Raw genomic sequence first — 13,305 nt, 5'->3', positions numbered from 1 at the left:
AACACTGAATCCGGTGCAACATGCTTCCTGCGGCGGCAGGTATGGAGGCAGTTTTGGGAGGAAAAAAAAAGGCCCAGTGTGTGAGAATTACTCTACCTTTGCTGTTTGCTAACTAAATGTGAACAACCGAGTAGTCGTCTCTGGCGCCTCGTTTGAACGCGTTATTACCACGACTGAAGCTGCAGAGTTACAAATATGAAAACATCAACATCTTGTACAAGTTGGAGAGTCCTGTCAGGTGATGAGTTATAGAACGACACATTATTCTTTTTCGTTAGTGATGCCGAGCATATCCTCCATGTATTTGGTACCAAGCTGCTGCTCACAGCTAATATCATGTGACTAGAGGGAGGATATCAACCCCCTTCCCCCTTGACAAATCAGCTGAAACAAATGATGAAACATCAGGAAAAACTGGTAAAATCCTTCTGAAAGCAGCGCGGTGTCCTGCTGGCATGACTTCTGTGAAGACTAACAGCGGCTGCAAACGGAGCTTTTCCACTGTAAGCTAACAGATTAGCATCTCTGCTGTTTGATACAGCCGTAACAGTAAATGATGCGACTCAAACAGGAGGATAAAGTAGCTGCTGGACTACCTGTCCTGTTTCTAACATAAATAAACTTCACTGTTAGACTGAATGAACTTAATGTCCAGCAGAAAGCTGCGACTTCAACCTCAATTCTGACGTCCATCATTAACTGTCACCATCTGCTAAACGCCACACCCATGTAGACGCTCCGTTTCTCCTGATCATTTCCTTTTTTCCTTGGCTATTTGGCTACGGTAGTTTTTTTTTCTCGTCCCCATTGGCTTGTGAATGTAGACTTCAATAAAATACGTTTTTATGAAATCCATAGCTAAGGTTTTCTTATAAAAAGCCAAATTATTGTCCACCAGTACCTTCCTACGATGTCCTCTACTGCTTGTGTTGTTCTTACTCATATGTAAGTCGCTTTGGATAAAAGCGTCTGGTAAATGACTGCAGAATAGAATAGAATAGAATAGAATAGAATAGAATAGTTACTCGACAAGGGACGCTTCCACCTCTGATGAAGCATTATTTTAAAAACAACATGGTTCGCACTGCGTCTGGAATTACAGAGGAATCATCTTTTATCTGGACTCGTCATTTCAGAGCAGAAATCCCAGAAAGGCTCCTGGAGTTTAACGGCTTCGGGACGCAGAAGACGGATACGAAGACAGAAGGACAGCGTGGTTCGAATCCTGCGTTTATATTGAGCAGCTGATGTGAGCAGCGAAAGTAACGCAGAGAAGAACAACAAGAGGAAGATGAGGAGGAAGAAGGAAAAGGTGGTGGGAGGTTTTGAGGAAAGGCTCTGTGTGTGTGTGTGTGTGTGTGTGTGTGTGTGTGTGTGTGTGTGTGTGTGTGTGTGTGTTAGGGGGTGTGTAGCGATGCCTTGCTGCTAGCGGACAGATTCTTGTTCATACTTCCAGCTCAGGAAGGGAATTAAAACAGAAAAGAGGAAAAGAAAAGCAGTTTTGAGTTGTTTATGAGTAATTTGATGGCAGTAAATAAAAACCTCCAGTTTAATTTTTACCAAAAGAAAATGTCGTTAAACAGACACAGGTTTGACTCCGGATGTCCAGACTTTACTGTTACAGTCTCTATGTTTAATTCAGCCCAGTTCCACCCATCTAAAATATTGTTTGTTTGTTTGTTTGTGATGTGCTTCTCTGCGGCCCTTCTTCTCACGCTGTGAAAGAGACCGCTGATGATCCAGGCGGCAGTCTGCCGACTGGATCATTTAGCTGGAAACTCTGAGCTTCCTGGTGTCTCATGACTAAATACCGACACAGTCATGAATCACGTGTCGCTTCTTCAAGTTTCAACCAATTTGTCTTATCATGGTATCAAGTCCCTACAAGTAAATACTTGTTACTTGGAGCTGATAAGATTAGTCCAAAACATAAAGCTAATGTGCACAGATCCTCAGATGGTGTGTTTGGTTTGGTGAGTTGGTGATTTATGTAACTTTATGGTTACAGAGAAACATCTTGTGTGTGTGTGTGTGTGTGTGTGTGGACTCAGCAGAGATGAAATGAGAAAATCTAAACTAGAATGAACATTAAAAAGTAGTGCAGTATCTTTACTGCAGGTCTTCATTTTCAGTTAGCAAGTCAGTCGGTGACCCAGCTTTCGACCGGTACTTAAACGCACCATCTTTTCGTGAAGCTCTGAGGCTCCTGGAAGCGTAAACAGTCTCCAAACCCATCAACCGATCAGCACATGCTGCAGTTTACTCTGCACGTACCAGCTGATTCGTGCACACATACGCAACGTTTTATATGTGTCTGAGCCTTTGCGTACTTAAAACTATTAGATTGGTGAAATTAAAGATAAAAATTTTGTGGGTAAAACATTGTAATTATTCGTCATTTATGCATGTGTAAATTTTGTGTGTGTGCAATTTCTAGATATTTGCGTGTGCATTTTGACATTCATTTGCAGCGACCCAGTACGGTTTATGAAACAGGTTTTACATACGAATATACCTGAAGACATAAACACACACACACACACACACCATGATGCTAAGTCTATTTTCTCTCCAAATAGTTGTGTATTTTATGTGTTCTGCAGTAATAAGATCCTCATTACTGATGGTAACCTGAAGAAGCTGTAATATGTACCAATAATAATAATAATTAAAAAAAGAAAATAATAATAATAATAATAATAATAATGATGATGATGATGATGATGATGATGATGATGATGATGATGATGATGATAATAATAATAATAATAATGATATTATTATTATTATTATTATTAATATAAAAATAATAATAATAATAATAATAATAATAATAATAATAATAATAATAATAATGTATTAGATTTATGTAACTTCTTTCCAAAGCATGCAGAGCGTTGTACTCTGGATGCATTATTGAAACGCGACAGCAGACCACCACTGAGATGTTTGTTCATATTCCTACACCGGCCATGCTGATACTGGAGGGTGATGTCTTGCACAGAGACACAACAGCTTGACTGTTCGAAAAAACTTTAATCATTTGATTTTTTATTTAGTTCAAGATGTGATCTGAAGAAACTACAACACTTTTCACTTGTTAGGTTCAGATTTGTTAAGATGACATGAGAAAGGCATCGCGTCATCACGCAGTACTACACGCCATCACGAGATTTGGTTTGTTCTCTTTATTCAACAAATTTTGATTGAAAATGGTTCAGATAAACATGGAAAATCCTTCAGATATTCCAAGTTGACAAATCTGCAACAAAAAAGAATAAAAACAAGTAAAAACATAAATATAAAAAAATCCAAATCACCAGTTTCAGATGCAATGCAGATGTCTCTAAAAGCCTTAACACCTTGTTTTCCCTTCCACCATAACAGATGCATAGAAGACTAGACCACGTTACGGATCACGTGGCAGTTCAGACTGAGCAGAACGGGCTGGAAGTGGTTCAGATCTGAAATCAGAGTAAAACTATCATCACATGGTTGTGTTTGTATGTTCAAAAGCTTAAAATGTAACTTAAACGTCATCATTTTATGTTTCCAAGGTGGAATTCAGTCATTTTAAACTGTAAGATAACATGATTACTGGTCAGAAGGAAGGTCTGCGTATGTCATGCGATCAAATGCGAGCTGGGTTCAAACCATTGGCCTCCCAGTCACTGGGCCACCTGACACGCTGCCGTCTGTACAGTTGTGATGGAATATCTGCAGACACTGACATGTAGACACACCTACAGTATGATGTAGAGTGTGTGGGTTTGGACACTCGGTGGAAAATAATGGCTTCACTTTGCTGTGAAATATATGAGCATGTCTTTCAGGGTGGAAATGACCATTTGCTGCTCGCTCCTGTAATTTCCTGCGTCTCCAGCTCTGCCTGCGTTGTGTTGTCTTGTTTTAATGCAGTGTGGTTGTTGTCGCCACAGGTGCTTCAGGCAAACTCCACTTCCTCTGAGACAGCTCATAACTCTTCCATGTTGAGTTCAGGCACAAGCGCTGCCTCCTCCAGCCTGATAGGAAGTCGGTGTGTGCGTGGAGTTGCTTCTGCAACGCTTTGGCGAGCCTGGCTGGTTTGATGCATGTCTGCAAGCGAACGGCGGGCTGGCGGGCTTCCAGACACCAGCAGCTTGCTAACCTGACGTAGCCACAGTCACTTTCAGGGCTGCAAGGCGGGTGAAGTAATGGTGGAGGAAAGTTGACCACCACCCTGGGAAATATGTGGCTTTTCTGTTGGTGAGCAGAAACAAGCTGTGGAGCTGGTGGACAGCTTTTTCATTTAGCGTTCTCCCTCATGTGGAGGAGGGAGAGGCGAGGTGCTTTGTGTTTCTGTTATGAACAGAAAGCAGCCAAACAGGAACAAACTCAATTTCAGGCCTGGAGCCCTCCAGGAGACGTCCTGTTAACCTGTTCACCGCTGCTGCTCCAGGCCGCTGTGCTAACCAGACCCATCGCACCATGAAGGTTCCACACCTCTCGCTCGCCGAAGACTCGCTCTGCCACTCGTCTTTGAAAAAGAGTTTAAAAAGCAGAATACTGTCCACAAAGACGGAGCGAATCTTCTCCATAAACTTCTTTTCTTAGAGGATGAAGATCAGCAAGATGAGGGATGTTCTCTGACCCTGCAGCGGTCAGCTGTTACATTGATCTGCTGCAGTTCCGCTGAATCCTGCTGGAAGTTTCCATCAGAAGATGCTTCACTGTGCTCAGGAAGGGATGGACATGGTTAAACCATGTTGGTACTAAGGGGACCAAAGAGGGACAAGAAAACCTCCCCCCACCATCCCACCAGCAGCAGCCTGAAGCGTTGATCCTGACGGCAGGATGGATCCATGTTGTCATGATGTTTCCAGCAGATTCTGATCCTACCATGTGAATGTGGAGCTGAACTGGAGACTCATCAGACCAGCAACGTTTCTCCATCTTCTATTGTCCAGTTCTGGTGAGTCTGTGTGAATTGTAGCCTCAGTTTCCTGTTCTTACTGACAGGAGGGAACCCGCGGTGGTCTTCTGCTGGTTCTGGTCCAGACAGCTGCTGCTCTTCTTCAGACCTTCTCAGGAAACACTGGAGATGGTTGTGTGTGAAAATCCCAGTAAATACTCAGACCAGCAACCTGAAATCTCCTTTCTTCTTTGTTCCAATGCTCAGTTTGACCTCCAGCATGTCTGTTACTTCATGCTGCCGTGGGATTGGCTGGATAACAGGAAGTAGAACAGGTGTATGTGTTAAAAATGCAGTCTGGGTGACCTTTCTGTGTGGAGGTTGCATGTTCTTACTGTGTATCTGTGGATTCTCTCTGGGTCCTCTGGCTTCCTCCCACCGTCCAAAGACAGCATCTGCCAAGTGACTCGAGAATAAATATGTTTATGTTAAACTTCTGCATTAAAACTGATGAAGTCTGATCCAGCGCTGATGTAGCTTTGGTGGACTGAGAAAGAGTTTAACAGGCGGCATCCATTTGTGACCTTGTGCAGAGAGCAAAGGGGCATAGGATCATCAGTACGAGACGATGGGGTGTTGGCGCCTTGAGAGGCAGAAGGAAGGCTGGTCGATGGGGGGGGGGGGGGGGGGGGGGGGGGGGTGAGAGGACGGTGGCACCGCCATCTGTCTGTGTGTTCTGACCCACTGCCCTCATCACCAGCCTGATGCTCAGATTAGCAGGAGAGACTTACCAGCTAATCACAAGACATAAGCAAAGCATCATCTTTGCACAGAAAATTAGAAACTATTGAGGAAAATGTGGAGAAATCCTCTTCATGGAGAGGAGCTGCAGCAGACAAGAGTGCTCCACGCCATTAAGAATTACATTCATCCTGTTTGCGCTGATGAATTCTGGGTATTCTTGACCCACTAAAAGTGATAAACTGACTTTATGGCACGTTTCCATGCAGCAGCAGCTGTCTGAGAAACTCACCTATGTTAACTTAGAAAGGCTTTTAGGTTGGTTTTACTTTATTAAAATAAATAAATCTTCAGAATTTGAATTTGCTTTGGTTTTTATCCAATTTGACCATTTATTTGTGCATCAAACATGTTTGACATGGTTATTTAGCGTTGGCATAACTACAGTCCAGGCCAGGACCAGTTCCAGGCTGGGAGAATAGTGGAAGTGGACAGCCGACATTTATCGTGTGAAGTTTGATTCAGGACAAATGGTCAAATCATAATTCAGCATTTGGCTCAGGTTGAAGCAGATTATCTATAAAATATCACTAAAGTGTTTTCCTCCATCGCAAATCCCTGCCATCCTCTATGCCGACATTTTGCCTAAAACCAGATCCAGCCGATGCAGGCAGAGTGCCAAACTCTTCCTCTGCACTTCTGTCTCTTCTTCTGCACTTCTGACTCTTCTTCTGCACTTCTGTCTCTTCTTCTGCACTTCTGACTCTTCTTCTGCACTTCTGTCTCTTCTTCTGACTCTTCTGCACTTCACTCTTCTTCTGACTCTTCTGCGTTTCTCATTCTTCTTCTGCACTTCTGTCTCTTCTTCTGACTCTTCTTGACTTCTGACTCTTCTTCTGCTCTTCTGGCTCTTCTTCTGCACTTCTGTCTCTTCTTCTGACTCTTCTTGACTTCTGACTCTTCTTCTGCTCTTCTGGCTCTTCTTCTGCACTTCTGACTTTTCTTCTGACTCTTCTTCTGCACTTCTGTCTCTTCTTCTGACTCTTCTGCACTTCACTCTTCTTCTGACTCTTCTGCGTTTCTGACTCTTCTTCTGCACTTCTCTCTCTTCTTCTGACTCTTCTTGACTTCTGTCTCTTCTTCTGCTCTTCTGACTCTTCTTCTGCACTTCTGACTTTTTTTCTGACTCTTCTTCTGCACTTCTGGCTCTTGTTCAGCACGTTTTACTCTTCTTCTGAACGTCTGCCTCTTCTGCTCTTCTGGCTTTACTTCTGAACTTTCACTAGGCTTGCGGTGTGCCAAATTTCACAACGTTTTATGCGTGTATAGGGGGTCAAATTTGAGCTCAATGTGGTGTGAAGAATAAACATTGGAAAACAATAGGGTCTGATCTATACTTCATATAGCAGGAACAGGAAATGGGAACCTGAACAGAAAACACCAGAATACACCAGAGAAGACTACTACAAAGTAAAACAGGAAAGCAGACCTAAACATGACCCCAAAGCGGAACCATGACATTTGTTTAGTTTTTCTGTCCAGTTTCTGCCACCAAGCTGAGATAAACCAACTGTTCAGCTAATGTCTCTCCCTTTGCTGCTAAAAATCTAGTTTTCTGTCTGATCTTTGCTGGTTTTCACAGATGCAACTAAAAAACTGGAACAAATGATCCAAACTAACTTTACAGTTTAACCATTTTGTTTGCTAAGTAGTCCGTTATGCGTGAACTCAACTTTGGCTTAGAACTCTGTGACAAGTAACATTTAACATGTTAAAGCAGTAACAGCACATCTACTCAGATACTCGCATGCAGCTTCTCTGAGTAAACACCCAGAAGCGGTAAAAGAAGTTAGGTACAAGGACTGGACTGAACTCAAGTGGAAAACAAATGAATATTAAAAAAAAGAAATGAGAATCCATCATAAAGTCTGAAGAACTGCTGCTCAGGACCCCTTTAAAAGAGGAAAAAAGCCCTGCTGAACCTAAACATAATGACGCCAGCAGCACCACCAGAAAAACAGTTTACATGTGAGAATGCAGCGTCATGACTTCATACATGTTCAGACTTTATTCTGCAGACAACAGAAAGTTTTTAACCCATCTCATGTTTAATGGAAATAAAGTAGGTTTGTTTCTTTCCATGGTTGAGTTTCAGCTCATGTCGTTCTGCAGCGGTGAATCTACACCACGTCGTTTCTCTCAGTTTCACTGGAAAAAAGGAAATCTTAAAAATAATGATTAATTTCATTATTGATGTAATTAATTTCCCGATTGATGCTTTTACTTATTATTTATTATTCTTTGTCTAGCGAGCTCTATTTTTCCTCAGAAACAGTCATGTTTCTCACTGCACAGCGAGAATAGAAACATTTTGTCTCCTGATCTATTCTGAGCTTAAAACATGCAGGCTCTCAGGGCTCTGAGGGTGAACCAGGTCAAGGTGACATCACATACTGAGACACATGGCTCAGAGTTGCTGTGACGGCCGTCCTAGCTCATCAGTCACACCTGTCAGACAGGTGTCGGTGTGTGTGTGCGTGCATCCATCAGGTGCCGCTGTGCTCAGAGGATGGTGATGAAGGGCAGGATGGATGGAGCACGATGAGGAAAAACAGCCATTTAACCTTCTCTTCATGAGACCACCCTGTAGAGGAGGCAACATGAGATACGAGAGTACTAGGAAGCAGCGATGCTAACATGTAGCATCGCAATATGACGGGGAGAAACTCAGCTAAAAGACTTTACCAGCATCAGGATCCAAACCAAACATAGTACAAAGCGCAAACAGAAAACACGAGAACATCACTGATCATTTCTGCACATGAACGAGGCGTCGTATGAAAGCAGAGACTCTGCAGGTGACAGAGACGTCTGTCTCGTCACAGTGGGACAGAAACTCTGGCAGCTAGCGGCCACAATCCCACATCATGTTTTTATTCCATCTCTAGAAACTCTGCTAATGTCTCCTATGACTTTGCCTTTGTTTAAACTGAATAATGAAGATCCTGCTGGTTTCCATGGAGATGAAGATCCTGCTGGTTTCCATGGAGATGAAGATCCTGCTAGTTTCCAAAAACATGCTTCCTTGCGACTCAGCAGTTAAGAAAATGGATGGATGGATGGATGGATGGATGGATTGAATAATGGATGGAATGATAGATGGATGGATGGATGAAATGATAGATGGATTGATGCATTGATGGATCAATGGATCGATGGATGGATTAATGGATGGATGGATGGATAGATGGAATAATGGATGGAATGATAGATGGATGGATGGATGAAATGATAGATGGATTGATGCATTAATGGATCGATGGATGGATTAATGGATGGATGGATGGATAGATGGAATGATGGATGGAATGATAGATGGATGGATGGATGGATGTAATGATGGATGGATGGAGAGATGGATGGATGGATAGATGGAATAATGGATGGAATGATGGATGGATGGATGGATGGAATGATGGATGGAATGATGGATGGATGGATGGAATGATGGATGGATGGATGGATGGATGGATGGATAGATGGATGGATGGATGGATGGATGGATGGATGGAATGATGGATGGATGGATAGATGGATGGATGGATGGATAGATGGATGGATGGATGGATGGATGGATGGATGGAATGATGGATGGATAGATGGATGGATGGAATGATGGAATGATGGATGGATGGATGGATGGATGGATGGAATGATGGATGGATGGATGGATGGATGGATAGATGGATGGATGGATAGATGGATGGATGGATGGATGGAATGATGGATGGATGGATAGATGGATGGATGGATGGATGGAATGATGGATGGATGGATGGATGGATAGATGGATGGATGGAATGATGGATGGATAGATGGATGGATGGATGGAATGATGGATGGATGGATGGATGGATGGATGGATGGATGGATGGATGGAATGATGGATGGATGGATGGATGGATGGATGGAATGATGGATGGATGGATGGATGGATGGATGGATGGATGGATGGAATGATGGATGGATGGATGGAATGATGGATGGATGGATGGATGGATGGAATGATGGATGGATGGATGGATGGATGGATGGAATGATGGATGGATGGATGGAATGATGGATGGATGGATGGAATGATGGATGGATGGATGGATGGATGGATGGAATGATGGATGGAATGATGGATGGAATGATGAATGGATGGAATGATGGATGGATGGATAGATGGATGGATGGATGGATGGAATGATGGATGGATGGATGGATGGATGGATGGATAGATGGATGGATGGATGGATAGATGGATGGATGGATGGATGGAATGATGGATGGATGGATGGATAGATGGATGGATGGATGGATGGAATGATGGATGGATGGTATTCTCTTCCTATCATCAACTATCTTGGGCTCCACATCTTTCTGGACCCTCTTGGTGTTTCTAAGGTGAACTTGGAGTCTATCCCTGGATTCTTCTCACTCTTTCCACTGATAGCTGACTCTATCATCATCATCATCGGCTGATCATCATGGATTCCTGAGAAAATTACCTGGTAACACCTCTATCAAACACCTGGAAAACTACGTAGCTTCACTTTTCTGCTTTTTACAGTGGAACAGTTCCTTCTCAGATATGACTTTCTTTGTTCCCAACACTATTTTACACTTTCCTAGAAAGACTCTGCTGGTGTGTTTTGGTTTCCGCTAACAGTAATGGGCTATCAGGATGAGATGACATTTACATTTTCCTCTCTGCTGCAGGTGAATTTACTCTGACATAATAACACACATGTTGCATTTGAAGTCATCTTGCATGCCTCAGAAACCTTGTACTTGTGAAGATCCATCCATCTCTTTTCTGTATGAACTTATTGCAACCCAGGGTCTTGGGGTGCTTGAGTCTGTCCCTGCAGCTGCCAGGCAAAGTTGAGAAGAAATGCTTCCTGTATTTTGGACAGATGTAGAATTCAAGGCCTAAACAAGATGTTAATGTTCATCACTCACCTCCTCGTTTTGTTTAATTTCTCTGCAGTGAATCTTCTGGACACCACGACGATCACAGGAGACTGGGGCTGGCTGACGTACCCGTCACACGGGGTAAGACATGAAAACAAACGTTTAGACATTCCTGTCTAACCCAAAGAAAGTTCTGGTTTAGTTGTTCATCACATTAACGACACATACTGGGATTTTACGGTCTGTTTGGAGCCCATGTGAGACTGGTTGTCCAGTTGAGACGAAGCTGGTGCTTATTATAGAGGATTTATCGTTGACTCAGCAGATTAATAAAGATACACTCACCAACATCAGATCCAGCATAAAATCCAGCATCAGGTCCAGCATCTGACCCAGCATCATCGGCAGCACATCCCAATCCGGGATTTGGTGAGTCTGAGCCTCCTTCGAGGGTGAGGAGGGAGAAAGATGAAAGCAGGAGAGCGAGGTGACATGGAGGGCACGGCGTTGCCTCATTAGCATATTGTAATGCCACTTGATGACGCCTGGGGTGATGAATTAGGACTCCAGCCGTGATCTTTCCAGCAGCGAGATGCCAGCGTGTCCCCGACTCCCTTGGCTGTTGGGGAAGTGGTGGGAGCGTTTACCTCACCTCCGGCCTACACAACAGACGGCGCTGTGATTGAACGGAGGCCAGGAGGAACAGATGGATTGTCTTTCAAGTCCTGAGAGAAGAGCTGGAAGAATCGGATTAGAGTTTTGAGCGAAATGACGCCTTCTGTGTGGAATTGGAGCAAAAGGCGACTGTCTTATGACATCTAGATTACATAAAGTCAGCCTGAAGTGCTGCATTTAATTGGTTTTAATAAAGCAGAAATATTCTCCATACCTTGATGAGACTTTTTTTTTTAATCTATCTCTGTGCTTCTGCACATGAAAAGCTTGACTGAATGGATTAAAAATGGGAGCTGAGATTTGCAGCATTATAGTTTGGTTACGTATGTGTGTGTTTTGTGTTACAGGGTGTGAAACAGGTTCTGTGGTGTTTGATACCGGTGGCAAAGTAAATTTCCAGCAGGGAAAAAGACTGCCATGTTTAGAGGAGTGTGTTTGAAGTGGGGTTGCGTCTAACTTGCAGTCACCAGAGCGCTCTGTTTGGAGAAGAAGGAGGATTCCTGACACGTTTTCTGACCTAAAACCATCCCAGCAGTTTGAGTGAATGTTGTTTCTGCATGTTCTCACTGAAGGATGAGCAGTTTGCAGCAAACCACTGCACACACAGAAACTTTTAAGCTTTAAATGACCTAAAAACAACTCTAAGCCCCAAATTTTTATGGTTCCGATTTCTTCATTGTTCTTTTTTTTTTTAAAATTGGAGTGGGACCAGATCCAGTCCAGTATTGGTATTGGATATTGATGTGACTTATGGATCAAATCGTTCTCAGATGACAGTGAGAATCCATAACCAAAGAGCAATAGTGTGTCTTCAGAGATGCAAACATTACTTCATAGTTTCTGCACTGTGGGATGGCATGGTAACTATCAAATATTTATCAACAACAGAAATATCTGCAAATGTTTTTAATGAACCTGGAATGAAGTTAAAGCTGGGGTTAGGGCTGGGCGTTATGACCGAAAAATAAAATCTCAAGATTGTAAAAAGATTGTAAAAAGAGATGCAGGCGCTGCTACTGTAAACATTATAAGAAACGACATGTTTGCACTTCGTGCGTTACCACTGTGAGATAGTTTTTACACTTTCATCATACATTTAAGAATAGGCCTCACTTCACTTGTGTAACTTTATCCTAAAGTAAAAAAAAAAAAAAATTAAATAAATAAATAAAAGTGCCTCCTCTTAGAAGAAAATTTGTGATTCCTTTTAGAGTTTTTTCACATTAAATAACCAAAACAATTTCCCACATTGGCATTGAGGTAATCAAAATGATTGTTTCTTTACACTTAACATGTGTTAAGAAAAAATGGACCTCTTTGATAAAAAATACTATTTTTAAAAAATCCCTGAATGTTATTAAAGCTATATTTCTAACATACATGTTTTATTACAGGGCTGCACGGTGGCGCAGTGGTTAGCACTGTGGCCTCACAGCAAGAAGGTCACTGGTTTGATCCTTAGCTGGTTTGGTCAGTGGCCTTTCTGTGTGGAGTTTGCATGTTCTCCCCGTGTATGCGTGGGTTCTCTCCGGGTACTCCGGCTTCCTCCCACCGTCCAAACACACATGCATGATAGGTTGATTGGTCACTCTAAATTGCCCCTAGGAATGAGTGTGAGCGTGAGTGGTTGTTCGTCTCTCTGTGTGGCCCTGCGATGGACTGGCGAGCTGTCCAGGGTGTACCCTGCCTGTCGCCCAATGCCAGCCGGGATAGGCTCCAGCTTCCCCGCGACCCTGAATTGGAATAAGCGGTTTGGAAAATGAATGAATGTTTTATTACATTATTGCTGTTTTTTGTTTAATTTGCACATTTTTAGCAAAAAAGACGAGCCTGTTGACTGCATCTGGCTTCAGGCCCCCTCCCACACTGAAAACCCTGCGTTTCCATCACACCTAGAAACTTTGCAAAAACTAAATATCGCTATAGAAACCAGCTGCTATAAAAGTTTTTACGATCTCAAGAGGTGGTTTTTCAGACATTTCAATATGGAAATATATTGCAGGAGTGTAATGGAAACACTTTTTTCGTGTTTACGTGTC

The 13,305-nt window shown here is 42.8% G+C and overlaps 1 protein-coding gene across 1 annotated transcript in view; it reads left to right on the top strand.

Moving 5' to 3' along the window:
• Positions 1 to 13,305, top strand: part of epha8 (eph receptor A8) — a gene marked incomplete at both ends in the record, with an annotated part of 183,131 nt that overhangs the window by 36,285 nt on the left and 133,541 nt on the right. The window contains one exon of the mRNA XM_079242729.1: positions 10,668 to 10,732. Coding sequence (XP_079098855.1) covers positions 10,668 to 10,732 — 65 coding nt within the window. The remainder of the gene's footprint in view (positions 1 to 10,667; positions 10,733 to 13,305) is intronic.

This window comes from Telmatherina bonti (genome assembly GCF_933228915.1).
Source record: "Telmatherina bonti genome assembly, chromosome: 6".
NCBI lineage: Eukaryota > Metazoa > Chordata > Actinopteri > Atheriniformes > Telmatherinidae > Telmatherina > Telmatherina bonti.
Note: the sequence above shows the minus strand (reverse complement) of the source record. Positions and strands in the feature narration are given on the sequence as shown.